Raw genomic sequence first — 17,347 nt, 5'->3', positions numbered from 1 at the left:
TGATTGAGCATTTCAAGTCGCCTGCGAATGCGCCTTGTGGCTATGCTGGCTCGAGGTGCAGCAAACTTGCACAGCCTACCTCATCCCAGACCGCCTCTGTAGAGCCCTATTTCTCAACAACCATCGATCATATTTCTCCCTTTATTTAAGAGCTCGCACTGTCGGAGCAGCTGCCGACACATCCCCTCGACACAGCAATTGTGCATTTTGTGCCATGTCGACGAAATCCTCTCCTGACCCTGGTCCGTCGGGCCAGGAAACAGTTTTCCACGAGGCTCTCGAACGATTCAAAGCCTCTCTTAGCGACAATGATAGAGAGGACTTCCAGTTTGTTACGTTGGACGATCTACAAGCTGCCATCGCCGCTATTCAAGAAAAGCAGGCATCTGAGAAGAAAATGAGAAATTTAACACGTCTCAAGAAGTTTCTGGAAGCAATGGATGAATATGGAAAAGTTCTTGAGATTTTTCTTAATAATTCACAATTCATTGCCTTTGTTTGGGTAAGCCTTGACCCTAGAGTTCGCTGTGCATGGGCCTGAGTTTTCTTTCGGTAGCACTAATGTCCATAAAATCCATAGGGTCCTATGAAGTTTCTTCTACTGGTAAGGAGAACTGAAATCTCTCATTCATAAACCCCTGAAGTGTCGCCACTCACTTATTACTGCAGGTCGCAAACACCTACACTCAAGCATTTGATGCTCTTGTGGAAATGTATCAGGCCATCGGTGAGCAACTGCCTCTGCTGGCCCAATATCAGGCTCTCTTCCAAGCGAACCCGTATATGAGAAGAGTGCTTGAATTGATATATTGGGACATTCTTGAGTTCCACACCAAAGCCTTGAAGTATTTCAAGCAAAAAGGTATGTTGCGGATCGTTTCCGTTATGGCGCTGGTACTAAGATATTATCGAGTGTGGAGACAACTTTTTCAGGCAACTTGGAAAACTTTTCGAACACGATTTTCTGGAATTCTCGACAATTTGAGACGTCATAAGCTACTCGTAGAAAGTCAAGCAAGCTTAACACAGTTCGAAGAATTTGAAAGGGCTCGTGTTACAGCAAAAGAAGAGTTCAGGGCCATGAGAGATAACGAAGGAAAGAGACGAAAGATTGCAGTTCGTGATTGGCTAGGTGCCGCAAGCAGTGAAGCTGACCAAGAAAATTATGCAAACGTACGACTTCAGTATCCTGGAACTGGACGGTGGTTGCTTCAAATACAGCACGTGCAAGCTTGGCTCGATCCTAATTCTTCTTCTATTCCTTTGCTCTGGCTAACCGGGATCCCTGGTGCCGGTGAGTACCCTTCACTGCAATTCGTTCCCCTCTTTTACCCGTGTTTTCTCTGATGAAATCCTTTTCAGGTAAAACAATCCTAACCTCACTTCTCGTTGACGAGGCGCGCAAACTATCTTCTATAAAGGTGGTTTTTTTCTACTGCAAACACCATGATTCACAGCGCGATTCTTTTCTTGCAGTTGCCCGGAGTATGTTGTGGCAGCTTCTTCAGCATAGCGAGAAGCCTCAGCTTGACGAGAGTCTCCTAGCATACTTCTACGAAAATGCCTCAACATCCGGAGAGAGCCTATTAAACTCAATCAACAATGCCAAAGATATGCTCGACATCGCTCTACGAAAGTTTGATAAAGTCTACATAATTCTTGACGGCTTAGACGAGTGCCCAATAAAAGAAAAGAAGCTGATTGCCTCTTGGTTTCGCAACGTTGTTGATAGTATCTCTGAGGATGAGCCGAAAGCAATGCGTTGTCTCTTTGTCAGCCAGGATGATAATGATTGCGGCAAGCTTTTCAGCGGTATTCCGATCTCCAAAATCTCTAGCATTGAGAACAGCTCGGATATTTTGGTTTTCTGTCAATCTTGGGCAAAAAATATACGGCAAAAATTTCGCTTGTCAGAAGCTGAAGAGGGTTCTATCGCGATCAAAGTTACTCAAAGAGCAGATGGTAAAAGAATTATATAAAAAGCAGGATGCAAGACTAATATGGAATAGGGATGTTCTTATTTGCGAGACTGGTCATGACAAACCTTTTTGGTCAAACCTCACGAGCGAGACTAGATAGGGAGCTCGAAGCAGAAAGGTTTCCTAAGGGACTAGTAGAGGCGTAAGTTTTTCTTCGCTCCTTTTAAATTCTAGATAAGACCCCTTCGTTGACTCTCTATTCCAGGTATGCTCGTATTCTGGACCGAATCCTTATGGAAGCAGAAGAAGCCGAAACTGATGACGCTGCGAAGCTTCTGGGATGGCTAGTCTGCGCAAGGCGATCTCTAAAATGGCACGAAATACAAGGCGCGATTTCTGTGGACTTGGAAAATCGATCCATCGACTTTAAGGACCGCCAGCTGTGTGTCGATTCGAAGGACCTCTGTGGATCGTTGGTTGATATCAGTTCGAGCGGTGTCATCAGCCTTGTCCATACAACTGCGAGGCAGTGAGTGTCAATTTTCTTCCAAGTTTGTCTTGGCTAATACTAACGGAATAAAGTTACCTCATCAGCCAAAAGGTCGTTCTTCCCAACAAAGAAGACTACAACCTCGCTGTCCTATGCCTCTGCTATCTTAGTAACGACTGCTTCGACATTTCTAGAACCTCAGAAGCTGTCGAAAACCACGTTCTCGAAGGTTGCTATGCATTCTTAGATTACGCCATAGTCCACTGGCTGGATCACCTCGAACGTTGCGTTGTTGAGTTAGACAAACCCAGTACTGGCTCGACCGAATTACTGGGAGCCGAAATTCGTGAGTTTCTTAGAAAGCACTTCTCAGCCGAGGATCCCGGAGACACCATCTCGAAAGTAACGCGAGAGAGATTCCATGTTTTCGAGAAGTATGAATTTTTCAGCTGCTTAGGTAGAGCCGTCGAATACTGGAAGAACTGCATGCAAACGAAGGCTCAGAAGTCGAACAACGCTCGCATTTTGGATTTGGACGTTGTCCTCGGCAGAATCAGATCAACTATAGACGACCTGGGCTCGAGGCAACTGTCCACTTCTTTGCCGCAGAAACTCCGAACCTTTGGTGGAACTAAAATCTTTAAATGCGCTAAATACAACTGTGAATACTTCTATGGAGGCTTCGAAACCATCCAGGAACGCGACCGGCATAATAGTAGGCATGACCGAACCTATTACTGTACTTTTCCTGGCTGTCCTAAGGCCATCTTTGGTTTTGAAGATTCCAAAGCACTTCAGCAACATTCCACAGGTGATCATCTCGCTGGACATATGGACGATTCGAAATACCCAGTGTACCAAGAACCTAAGTCCATAGATGTAGAACTAGCTATCAAGGCGGGAGATATCGCCGCAGTTGAGCGCTGGGCTCAGCAGTTTGATGGCTGTATTCCTGACAATTTTGCTGGCATCCACCGAGCGGACAAAAAACATATAGCCAAAATAGGAGGTCGCAGGCCCTTTTATTATACGCTCCAAAGAGACGACCCTGAGATCGCCAAGTTCTTTCTCGGAAATATTTTGTCGCCAGGTGAATTGGGATTCGCAATTATCTATGCTATTATGAAAGACGGAAATAAGAGTCTCCTCACTTGGGCCGTCGAAATACCTATGGACGAAGTGGATCCACGTCAAGCTTATCCGCCAATTTCGTTAGCAATTACTCGTGGCGACGATCTCACAGCATTACGATTGCTAAAACTTCTCAGCTCCAAAAGCCCTAGGGATCTGATCCCATCAAAAAGAATATCGTATGTCCCTCTGGCAGGTCGATTCAACTGTCTATTAAGCCTTCAATACTTAATTATTGACTGCAAGATGGACGCCGATGCCGTAGACGGCCGCCAAAGAACAGCCTTGATAGCTGCTGCCGAATTGGGCCACACAAGTATAATCAAGCTGCTCGTAGACGGTAGCCAATGCAATATCAGTTTCAAAAATAGCAGAAACGAAACTGCTTTGTCTAAAGCAGCCGCCAACGGACACGACCATGCCATTCGAATTCTGTTTCCCGAGCACCCAGTGCCAGATCATGTCATGCCATGGCTGAAAGTTTCCCAGCTTCGAAATGCCGCCCGCAGTGGGAACACTGAAGAAATTATCCGCCTTTTAGAAGACGACGGAATCTCGGTTAATGTGGCAGACGTGGATCATTATACTCCACTTCTTCATGCGGTGGAGAATGGGCATTACTCTGTTGTCTGTGCGCTTTTGGGTCATCGAGGAAACAGTATCGATGTCAACTATAAATGCAACTGTCACCATCCACAAGTAAATTCTGGAGATAGGCGTAGGATATCAAATGGTGCAACTGCTTTAATCCTAGGAACAATTCATGGACATGTTTCCATTGTTCGTAGGCTTTTGCAGTGTGAGGGCATCAACACAAAAGATGCAGTGTCTCTTACGCAGCTGGGCTGGTTTACTGCCCTCGAGCTTGCAGAGTACAACAAAGAGGCGGAAATTACGGCACTACTCCAAAACCCTGCAACTTCCGTGAGGGTTGAATCCCCACCCGCTCTTGTGACAGGGGAAATTTTAGAAGCAAATCAGAGCTTAGCCGAAGATTTTTACAACGTAAGTACTTAATCCCTGCTTTTTAACACTTAAGGCTAACCAATACTTCTCAGGCGATAAGTCGGGACGATGTTTCCGACGATTTCGATTTGGATACATTCTTACACCAGGACGCTAACTTAGATGACAACTTAGATGCCAACTTCGATCTGGACACATTCTTGCAACAGGACGCCAACTTAGATGCCAACTTCGATCTGGACACATTCTTACAACAGGACGCCAACTTAGATGCCAACTTCGATCTGGACACATTCTTACAACAGGACGCCAACTTAGACGTTGATTTCGGATTTGACCTCTTCCCGCCAACTGGTATCAGTGACAATACATATGGCTTTGGACCTGCTACTCCTGCAGAAGGATTCTAAGCGAAAGAAATTTAATTCTAGTAGTTGCAGTTGCCGAGAGGCACTTCTTATTATATTTTATAGAAACATGGCAGTATTTGTTTATAAGGCTTTTAATTTATATAATAATAAATTTTTTTTTTTTTTGGAAAGAGTTCTATAATTAATTATAGGAGATTATTTCATAACTATAACAAGATTATTTCTTGCTATTTATTTATATTTTAGTAAATAAAAGCTTAATAATATTTGATTTTATACAAATTAATAGAATTAAAAGAATTAAAAAGATATTAAGCTCGAGTCTCGAAATAATCGAAATAATATATAAATATAAGTTAAATAATTCCGGTTCCTAGTTTATATAGAAATAAATACAAAATTTATATACTTTTACTAACTTTTATAAACTCTTTTATTTAGCTTATATAATACTCTCAATCTAGAGTTTAATTTAATTTAATTTAATAATTATTAGTATTCTAGTAAAAAATTAATAAAGACTAGCTTTTTTATAAACTTTTTATAAAATATAATACCTTATATATTTTTAAATATATTAAACTAATAGCTTATAATTATATACTTTTTTAGTTATTTGAAACAATAACTAGATTTTATATATATTATTAAAAGAAATATTTAGATCTTTAGAACTAAATACTAAATTATTCGAGTAATATTTAAAGTTTTTTAAATAGGCTTAATAATAATATTTTCGACTCTTTTCTTTAGTAATATATTAAAAAAATAATTAAAATAATTAATTATTTCTAATTATTATATAAAACTTATATAAAAGTTATATAAGTAATAAATTCTTTTTTTTCTTTAAATAATATATAATTGAAATATAAAAAAAGTAAAGATTAATTAATTTCTAAAAAATAAATAAAATAAATAAAATAAATAAAATAAATAAAATAAAAAAAATAAATAAAATAAATAAAATAAATAAAATAAATAAAATAAATAAAATAAATAAAATAAATAAAATAAATAAAATAAATAAAATAAATAAAATTTTTTTTTTTTTTTTTTTTTTTTTTATTATTATTATTATTTGATTATTATTTTATTATTATTATTATTATTATTATATTTATATTATTATTATTATTATTATTATTATTATTATTATATTATTATTATTATTATTATTATTATTATTATTATTATTATTATTATTATTATTATTATTATTATTATTATTATTTATTATTATTATTATTATTATTATTATTATTTATTATTATTATGTATATATTATATATTATTATTTCAATAAATATTATTATATTAATTATCTTTATAAAATATTTTATTATTCTTAAATACTTCTTAATCAAATAAATCTTTATTAATTTTATAAAATAATAATAAATAAAGTTTGAAAATTTTATTTAATTATCTTTGATTAATCAGGCTTTATAATAATTTAGATTAAAAATTAAAAGATTTCGAAAATCTTTATTTCTCGGGTTTTCTTTTAATTATATTCATCTATACTATCATTATTATATATTTATTTATAATCTAAAAATATTTAGATCAAAAGATAAAATTTATTTTGAATATAATCCTTAAAATATATTTAATATATTCTAATATAAAAAATTAACTTTATTCTCGAAATCATATAAATTTAACTGTCATAATCCTGTGAGTAATCAATAAGATATAATAAATTAAAATTATTAATTTTCAACATCCTGTATTATAATATATTATTATTAATACTTTTAATTATATTATATATAAATAATTGATAAATAAGTCAATAATATATAAAATCATTTCTTCCGATAATATCAAAAGAATATAGAATAATATTTAAATTGTAATATTAAGTTTATAATTAAACTATTATCAAAATCAATATTAGTTATTATCCGATCACATCATGACTCGATCAATATGATTTGAATAATAATAAAATAAACCATAAATAAATAAATAAATGAAAGAAAATAAATAAAAGAATAGAACTAAATAAAATAGCAATGAAATAACATAACTAGTACAATAAAATAATAAACCATCAAGATAAAGTAAATAACAAATAAATAACAAAAATAAGTAAATAAATAAAATAAATAAAATAAAAAAATAAGATAAAATAAATAAAATAATAAAATGAAATAAAATAAACTAAAATAATACAAATAACATAAAATAAATAAAGATAATTATTATTATTATTATTATTATTATTATTATTATTATTATTATTATTATTATTATTATTATTATTATTATTATTATTATTATTATTATTATTATTTTATATATTTATAATCCAGATATATTTAGAAAAAATAATATTACTAAATCTTATATAAATATATATAATAGTATATAAATAAATATTAGATATTATAAATTTAGTTTTCTATTTTAAATAAAGCTTATAATCGGAATTATATAAATTATATAAAATTATATTTCCTAATTAAATAAAGAGCTTTATATATTTAACTAAATATTAGGAAATATATAAAAAAATATTTCTAGCTCTAGAAAGAAGTAATAATTAGTTTTTTACTAGAACTAATTCTTGGAATTAGTTATATTTATAAGTATTATTTTATAACTTACTTATCTTAATTATTTATATATTGTTTTACTATTATATATCTTATATTCTAATTAATCTAATTATTAGAAAGCAGTTTATTATAAGGTAATTAAGCTATTAATAAACGAAATTATTAATAATTAAAGTATTAACTAGAAAAAGTACTTCTATTATTACTAGAATAATCTAATTAGATATTTAGAAAAGTATCTAGTTAAGTACTTTTTATATTATCTAATTAGGAAAAGAAAATAGAACTCAGATATTTCTAGAATTAGCTAATAAAATAATAATAATAGAGAAATTAATAGCGGCTTATTATTATATTATTAAATTAGAAATAGAAATATAATAAATAAAAAATTTAAAAAAGCTAGAAGCTTAAATCTATTATTATAAAAATATTCGAATATCTAATATAAAGCCTATTATATTTCTAGTAATATTCTTAGTTTAAAAGGTTCTAAAAACCCGAAAATTACTAATTTATAAAAGAAAAAATATTAAAAAAGCCTAGAACTTCTTTTACTAAATAGAATTATTTAAATTATAAATATAATAAAAGTTATATATTATATTTCCTATTTTAAAAATATAATTAAAGATATCTAGAAATATAAAAAATAATTAATAGGTATTAATATTATAAATTAGAGAACCTTTATTGAATTTATAAAAGATTTTATTTTAGATCTAAAAAACTATAATAATAATATTTTTATTAAATTTAAGAATATTAAATAATAATTAAACTAAAATATTTAAAGTTTTATATTTTATTTAAATAGCTTATTAAATAATTTAGGATATATAAGTTTATTATAAGAGTAATATTATAATAAGAATTACTAAATTAGGGCTAATATAATTACTTTATTTAGTTAGAATTTATATATTTATTTCCTAAAGCTTTATATTTTACTTAAGCTCTTTTCTAACTAGTTTAATTAATTCTTTTACTATTTAATATAATTCTCTATTCTATAATTTTTATATATATTAGTTATAAGCCCGGCCTTATACTAATAAGCTTCCTAATTAATATATTATAGAAAGTATTTAAAAGCTTATTTAATTTATTTCTTTAAAAATTATATTTTAATTTATATTTCTATTATTAATTATAAGGTATTTATTAGTAAGTAATAATATAATAGAATGAATTAGTAAGTTATAAAACTAATCTCTATTCCTCCTATAAGGTTTAGGAAAGCCTCTTCTAAATAGGAGGCCCTAATAATATATATATAATTAGTAATTTATAAGCCTAATATATATAATATAAATAGTAGTTAGTTATAATATTAAAGGGCTATTAATTTCCCTAATTAATACTTATAATATTCGAGGTTTATTATATGCCTTTAAGTTATATATAATCCTATATATATTATAACTATACTTTCTTTCTAGAATCTTATTCCCAAGATCTATTAATTTATCCTAGTAAAATAATTAATTAATTAATTATTTAATTAAAATAAACTTCTAGTATCTTAGGAAATAGTTTTACTAATATAATCTAGATAATAAATATAAAAATTATCTAATTAGATTAGAACTAAATAAGTAAGAAAAAAGAATAATTATATTCCAGATATAGAGGCTAGCTAGTAATTGCGATTTCGTTTAGGATCTAAGTATTCTAATTAGCTTAATCCAAAGTACTAAGGCACTATCCTATAAAATTAATACTACTTATTAGATCTTATATTAGAATAATCGAAATAGCTATATAAAAAGAATTTAATAAAATATTCGTATAAGAAACCTATATAAATATTTCTAAGATTCTAGAAATCATTTATAGGCTTCTAGAAATATATATTAATTAGTTATACTAATTTCTAATTAGGACTAGTATAAAAACTAGTAGTTAATTCAAGTAATTCTCTATCTTTATAAAAGAACCTCTTTATATTACTATATATTCTTTTCCTATCTAATAATTATATATATAACTTCTTCTATTATTGCTTTTTAGCTTCTTCTTTTACTCTTTTTTAAGTCTTCTTTAATTATTTTTAATTAATTCTATAATATTTTCTTCTAGCTTTATTATTTACTAATATAATTACAAATATAAAAGTAATCTTATAGCTTCCTTTCCTATTACTAGTAAATATTTGAAATATTTCAAGTATTTATTTATTAATTTTTTTATTTTATATATTATAGTACCTAGTAAAAAGAATTATAACTATTATAATAAGAGTTCTAAATTTTATATATTAGTAAGTTTTTTAGCTTTAATATTTATTAAAGCTAATATAATTTCAGATTCCTTATTATTTATTAGAGGCTTACTAGTTCTGGGAAAATACTATTATAACTTTCAAGAAATTTCTTAAAGAATATCCTAAATAATATTATACTAATATAAATAATATTATTAATTAGGTTTTTAAAGACTAGAAGAAAACTAATAAGCTTCGGAATTCTTCTTTTTATCTTAATAAGGCAAATAATAATACTACTTGAATTAGTATCCTAAAAGTAAGTTTTTTCTAATATATTTAGATATTTACTAATTCTTTAAAAAAATACTATAAAGTCTATTTTTGAGATATTAATCTTATTACTGAGATTATTATTAAGGTTTCCAAGTAATCTATTACTAGTACTTTAAATACTAATAATATAATATTTATAGCTATTCGGGACCTGATTTTAGAAGTTCGGGCCTTTTATAAAACATATATAATAATTATAAGTTTCTTACTTACTTCTCTTAATATTCTTAATACTAATATTATTATAATATAACTATATTTTATTAAGAAATAAGTGAATTCCGGAAAGTATTACCTAATTCTTTACTAAGTCCTAAATAAGACTAGTATTTAGTATTCTTACTTTAGAAATTAGGAATTATAATTTATTTATTTAAGATATCTATAGCTAATTTACTTATAATAAACCTTTCTTAATCCTAAATCTTTTTCTAATAATTTAAATATAATTCTTATAAGCCTTAATAAAATTCTAGAAAACCTTTATAAGTAAAAAAACCTTAGGAAAAAAGTATTTCTATTATTATTCCGGACCTTTTCTTAGCTATCTAGGTTTTTTCTTTTTTTTTAAATAGCTTTTTTCTTAATAGTTCAGATTCTTTTTAATTTTAAGAAATTATTAAAAAGTAATTTCGGATTATAAGCTATAGTTTTAATTATATAATTTTAAAAGTTTCTTAAAATTTTTAAGATTAGAGAAAGCAAATAACTAGATATTATAATCTTTAGGCTAGGCTTTTTATTTAATTAAATACTATTACTTCTTATTTCTATTATTTTATTAATAATTAATAATAGCTTCTATTTCTTATTTTTATTCTTTATTATTATTTACTAATTCCAGAAGTTCTTTAAAGAAATATAAAAAGTTAGATATAAATAATTATATATATTTAATAATTCTAACTTATATATTAAATTACTAATATATTTAAGAATCCTAAATAAACTTATAAATTTTAGCTTAAGCTTTCTTGCTTTAAATTTAATATTTCTTATTAATAGTATTATTTAGGCTTTTTTAAAATAATATTTAGCTAACTAGTATTTATTATAATAAGTTTCCTGGTTATTTTATATATAATATTATAAATCCTTAAGCTTTTTCTATTTTATTTTAAGAGCTTCTAGCTTCTTATATATAGCTAGTACCTCTTTTATAATCCTATTCTTAGGATTCTATAGAAGTTAAAAGTAATATTTGTAATATATATAAAAAGATATATTTTATAAAATCTAATATTTTAAGTTATTATATATAAATTTCGTAAAAAAATAACTTTTTAAACTAATTCTTTTTTAAGTATTATAATAATATCTTAAATAATATTTCAAGGCCTGATTTTACTTTTCTATTTAATTATTTATCTAAGAATAATAAGCTATACTTAAATACTACTTATATATTAAATAGAAATAAAAAGTAAATTAGAACTAGCTAGTAAATACTATTTCTTAGTTAGAAATAATTCTATTAAGGAAGCTAAATATTAGTATAGCTATTTCTCTGGGAATCACGTATATAATTACGGGATACGGGACACGGGATATAGGTAATAGGTAATAGGATATAAGTAATAGGATATGGGATACGGGATATAGTTATATGGCCTCGCATTCTATTAGTAACTCGACTAGTAAACTAGATTCCTTTAGGCTTAGCAAATTTAGGAATTACATATTAATACTATAATATTATAATCCCTACTTCTAAATAATAACTTTATTAACCTTATATAAATAGTACTTCTATACCTATATAATAGTACTATATATTCCTAGTAAACTAATACTAATTAGTTAGTACTTATAAATTAGAAAGAATTAAGCTATACTTGCCTAAGATTCGGTTATTTAGGGATAAAGCCATTATTCTAGTTAAAGAGGAAATAATTATTAATCCTATTACCTATAATTCGGTTATATAGGTAGGAAAGATACTTAATCTTACTAAGGCCTTATTATATTATATTAAAGAGGGAAATATCTATTAGTTCTATTACCTATAATTCGGTTATATAGGCAGAAAAGGCACTTAATCTTATTAAGTACTAAAACAGTTAGCTATTTAACTATCCTATTCTATTCCTATTTAATTCCTATAAAATTCTCTTAAAAACTACCTTCTTTTAAATCCCTAGGGCTCTTGAGCTTTAGAACTATTAAGTTCTCCCGAAATCTCGATATTTTACTTCTTAAATTTCACTTCCTAAATTTCTTATTATAGACAAAATTTTTACCTCAAATATAATACCTATTATAAACTATCTATTTTATAAATTACTCTTCTCTTTATAAACCTACTTTCCTTATAAACTACTATATCTCAAACTAGATACGAGTCTACGAAATATATAATAGCAGAATATACTATAGTAAATAATTCCTTTATTAGATCTATCTAATCCAATTATTCTATAGATAATAATAATTTCAAGAAATTAGTAAGAAAGTAAAGATATGGAATTAACCTAAACTTTACTAAAGCAAACAAGATAACTAAATTCTTAGATACTAAGCTATTTTAATATATTCTCTATAAAATAGTTAATAATAATCTTTAGAAGCTATTTAGATATAACTTTAAGAACTTTACCTATTAAGGGAACTTTAATAAATTTGAATTCCCGGAAATACTATACTTATATAAGATCCTTTAGTATAGCGGCATATTTATATAATAGAATAGTAATACTAATACTATTATAAATACCCTATATACTATTATAAAGAAAAATAAATAATATATATAATTAAACGAGGATATATTAGTAACTAGACCAGACCTTATTAAGGAACCAATCCTATTAGGCTTTATTACTCTTATAAAGAATAAGTACCTAGAACTTATTATTTTTAATATTTCTATATTACTATTATTTTCTTTACTATTTCTTCTATTACTATATCTTATATCTCTACCAGATTTATATACTAATACAGAAGCTCCAGAAGCAAATAGTATACTTCTACTACTACTATTATTGTAATTATATCTGAATAACTCCTAATTTCTTTTAATTATAAGACTTATTAGAGAAGTTGCTAAGATCTATACTAAAAAGCAAAAGTATAATAGATCTAATAGTAATTTTAATTATAAACTTACTATTTTCCTCGATATCTACTAATATATAGAGCTTTTATAAGAGGTACTAATACGAGCTTTTCTTACTATACTAAAAGAACTAGCTCAAGACTATTTCTATAGTAACTAGCTCTCTTAATATATATATAAAAAGGCTTATATTAATATCTATAGCTTTTTTAAAGGCCCTAGATTCAAATATCGAAATTTAGATAAGTAAAATACTATTATATTAGCTTCTATAATAGCTAAATTTCCGGAAAAAACAATATTTAAGACTATTTAACTACTAATTAACGAACTATATTAATTATAATATAGTCTTATATCTAACTTGCAAAATACTAAATTTTTCTATAATAAGATTATTATATCTTACTAAGGCTCCCGGGCATATAGATATATAATCTTAGACCCTTTTATAAATCTTGGCTAGCTTATTAATAAGCTCTAGTTATTTATTACTATATATAAGAGCAAATAACGAGCCAATCCCAAAACCTTCTTTACTAATTAATAATACTACTCTCAAAATCCTCTAAGCTATTATCTTTCCGGAAATTATTAATACGGACCTAGCCATAACTTCGGAACCCGTAATAACTACTTTAAGCCCTATAATTATAATAATTATATCCCGAAGTCATGTTTTATATATAAGAAACCCGAATACCGCTTATAGAAGTATATACTAGAGGAATAAGAGACTAAGAAAGCTTAATTTAGGGATAGAAATATCTATTAATTCAGATTCCGAAATACTCGTAACTTTAATAAATATTTTAGTAGTACTTATATATAGTATATTACTAAAGCTAAAAGCAAAGAGAGTAATAAGAATAATAAGAATAAACTAGTAAATAATACTTTTAAGACTTTATTAGCGAAAATAAATAAAGAAAAGAAATATTATCCAGATTTCTATTTTATTTTAGTTAAGAGCTTTTTAGCTATTCCTACTACTCCTACTTTACTAATAACTATAGCTAATACCCTTATAAATAACCTTACTTCTCTTTTTCTTATATACTAGATAATAGGCAAAAATAATACCTTAGAGCCTATTAAACTCTTAATAAAAAACGCCTAGACTTTTATAATTAATAATATATTAAGATATAATACTTACTATTTTTATAGAGTTATAATTAATACCAGAGCCTCTAGATACTTAATTACTAGTTCTAACTAATTTCAAGCTCTTTAGTAAACTAATAATAGTATTAAACTTAATGAAATTACTAAAAGTCAAGTTAATATCTAGTTTAGTATTAGATTTATATCTTCTATTAGATCTATAATAGTAAGTATACTAATTAGGCAAGTATAATTTCATATTATGCCTTTAAAGACTCTATTTTTACTTAGCTTAGCTAATATAAATAAGCTAGGGATTTACTTTAATAATCTCACTAATTATCTTATTACTTTTATTAGAAAATATATACCTATAATATAATATTTCGGATACTCTTTCCTGCTTTAGAATATTATACTATAAGGCTTCATTTCCGAATTCTTTACTTATAACCCCTGCTTTCTTATAGAGATCGAATTATAATATTTATACTATTATTTTAGTTATCTATTTATTAGTAAGCTCCGAAATATACTAGAATAAGCAGGCTATAATATTAATATAGAAGCCTTTAAATATCTTATAAAATATTATAAATAATACCAGAAATATAGCTAATTACCCGGATAATTTAAGTTTAATCTGAGAGATAATATTAGCTTTAATTACTCTATTATTATTAATATTTTCTATATTTCCAGTAAGCCTATATTTCATATTATTAATAAAGGTACTTAATATTAAACCGGCTAATAGCTCTAGAATATTAGTATAATATATATCTAAGATATACTCAAGTAATACTAGATTAATAACTATTTAGGCTCTTCTAATCAGATTATAGCAGATACCGGAAAGCAGTTTACTAGTAAGAAGTTTACTTAGCTTGCAAATATTATAGGAACTAAGGTCAAGATTATTCCTATAAAAGCTTATAACTTTATTAGAATTATAGAATACTACTATGGCCTGATCTAATATACCTACCTTATTATTATAGCTAAAGTTAATAGAATTAATAAGGATATTATACTTCAAATAGCTTTTAAGGCTATTAATAACTCTATAGGACCTAATAGTATTATTCTAACCCTTTTAGTTTATAGTACTTTATCTTAAATAACCAAATATAATATCCTATTACCTACTATATTATAGTAATTAGCGGTACTTAAGAAAATAATAGTAGAAATTCAGAAGCTTTAAGCTAGATATTAAATTACAAATACTTTAAATACCCGAAATAGTCCTAGTATTACTAATATCTATAAACTATCCCTAAATTTAAATATTCTTATTTAGTATAAAAGAAATACTAATTAACCTAGTAATTAGAATAGACTATATAAGCTAGTAGCTATTAATAGAGAGAACTATATACTAGCTCTATTATATAGTAATACTACCTTCCGTTTAACCTTTATAAAGCCCTTTTATATAGGAAATATTAAGGTTATTACTAATAGCCCCAAACCTAAATCTATTCCTGAATCTAATAATAAAGCCAAAAGTAATACAGGTATAATTCCTTTTACTATTTTACTAAAGTATAGCAAAGGACGCCCTTATAAGACCCCGGATATTACGGTATTCCTATAGGATAACAAACTATATAAGAATTCCTATTAAGTTAAAGTCGCTAGCCTTCTGGAAAAGGGTATATTTAAGATTACTTCTAGATCTCAGATACTAAAGGAAATATATATCTTTAACTCCCGGTTTATTAACGAGATTAAGAATAAGAATATAAAGAAAGAGCTTAAGAAGTTAAGACTAGTTATCTAAGCTTATAATAATAGTAAGAAATATATAATATTAATATAATTACTTATTATCTAATATATTAGCTAGAGAATTATTTTTAGTATTACTATTATAATAATAAATACTACGGAATTATATTTATATAATATCTCGCAAGCTTATATCTAATTAATAACCTTAGTTAATTATAATTTCTATATTAACTTACTCTATAAGCTTACTAGAGAGCTAAATCTAAAGAATAATTCTATTCTAAAAGTTATAAAACTACTATATGGCATACTAGAAGCTAGGAACTACTAGTTTAAGACTTACTATTTCTACTATATTAATAAACTTTCCATGAAATAATTAACTTATAATTCTTGCCTATTTTATAGTAAATAACTTTTCGGAATTATTAGTCTTTAAACTAATAATACCTTATTTATTAGAACTAATAATTTTATAAAGGCAAAGTAACTAAAGCTCTATAAGGCTAAGTTCTTAGCTAAGAAATATAAATCCCTTATTTTTGACTATAATCTCAAATTTAATAGAGGTATTATTTATATAAATACTACTAGAATTACTCTTATATAGGAATACTAGTATAAGAACCTCCGAATTATTTCTATAAAGAATACTACTACTATAAGTAGTAAGAATACTATTTATTAAAATCTCTTTATTAAGAACTAATATATTACCTAATATATAAGAGGAATATATATTATATTAGTCTATTAACTAGAAGCTTTATATAACCTATTAATTATTATTTAAGCTATTAAACCCTTAAAAACTAATATAAAGGCATTTAATAAGCATATTTAATAGCAAATTAAGAATACTACCAGAAAACTGAGATTCATAAAACTAGTAAAAAAGTTCTTATATTTAATTATTTTTATAAATACTTTATTTATAAATAATAGAGATCTCTTTTCCTAAATCGGATATATTCTAGTTCTAGTAAATAGAACTAGATATACTAATATTATTTACTAGTTCTTTACTAAATATAAGAGAATTACCAGAAGTATTCTAGCTTTAGAACTTTATAATATAGCTTATGGTTTTAATATAAGTACTTTAGTCAAATCTATAATTAATAAAGTACTAGAAATAGAACTATTACTAGTTATTTATACGAATTCAAAGTCATTATATAAATGCCTTATTAAATTAGGTATTACTCGAGAGAAATATCTAATAATTAATATAATATGCCTTTACTAGATATATAAATAATAAGAAATTACAGAAATTAAATAAATTAAGAGAGAATCAAATCCTACTAATTCCATAACGAAATTAAAGCTAATAAATGCCTTTAAATACCTAATTAATACGAATATTATATAATTAGATATAAAGAAATAGGTTAAATACGAATAGAATAGAAAATAAATATATAAGATAAGAGAATATTATAAAAAAGGAAATTAT

At 26.5% G+C, this 17,347-nt stretch overlaps 1 protein-coding gene across 1 annotated transcript; it reads left to right on the top strand.

Moving 5' to 3' along the window:
• Positions 1-160: 160 nt before the first annotated feature.
• On the top strand, positions 161-4,919 carry K444DRAFT_584612 (uncharacterized protein; the record flags this gene model as incomplete). Its single annotated transcript, XM_024877877.1, has 9 exons — positions 161-502; positions 581-604; positions 670-862; positions 914-1,294; positions 1,363-1,962; positions 2,010-2,121; positions 2,185-2,448; positions 2,502-4,545; positions 4,599-4,919. Exons 1-9 carry the CDS (start codon positions 215-217, stop codon positions 4,914-4,916), a joined length of 4,224 nt encoding a protein of 1,407 aa, XP_024740600.1. The 5' UTR covers positions 161-214.
• Positions 4,920-17,347: the final 12,428 nt, after the last annotated feature.

The sequence above is a fragment of the Hyaloscypha bicolor genome, assembly GCF_002865645.1.
Source record: "Hyaloscypha bicolor E unplaced genomic scaffold K444scaffold_50, whole genome shotgun sequence".
Lineage (NCBI taxonomy): Eukaryota > Fungi > Ascomycota > Leotiomycetes > Helotiales > Hyaloscyphaceae > Hyaloscypha > Hyaloscypha bicolor.
This window is presented reverse-complemented; position numbering and strand designations above follow the sequence as displayed.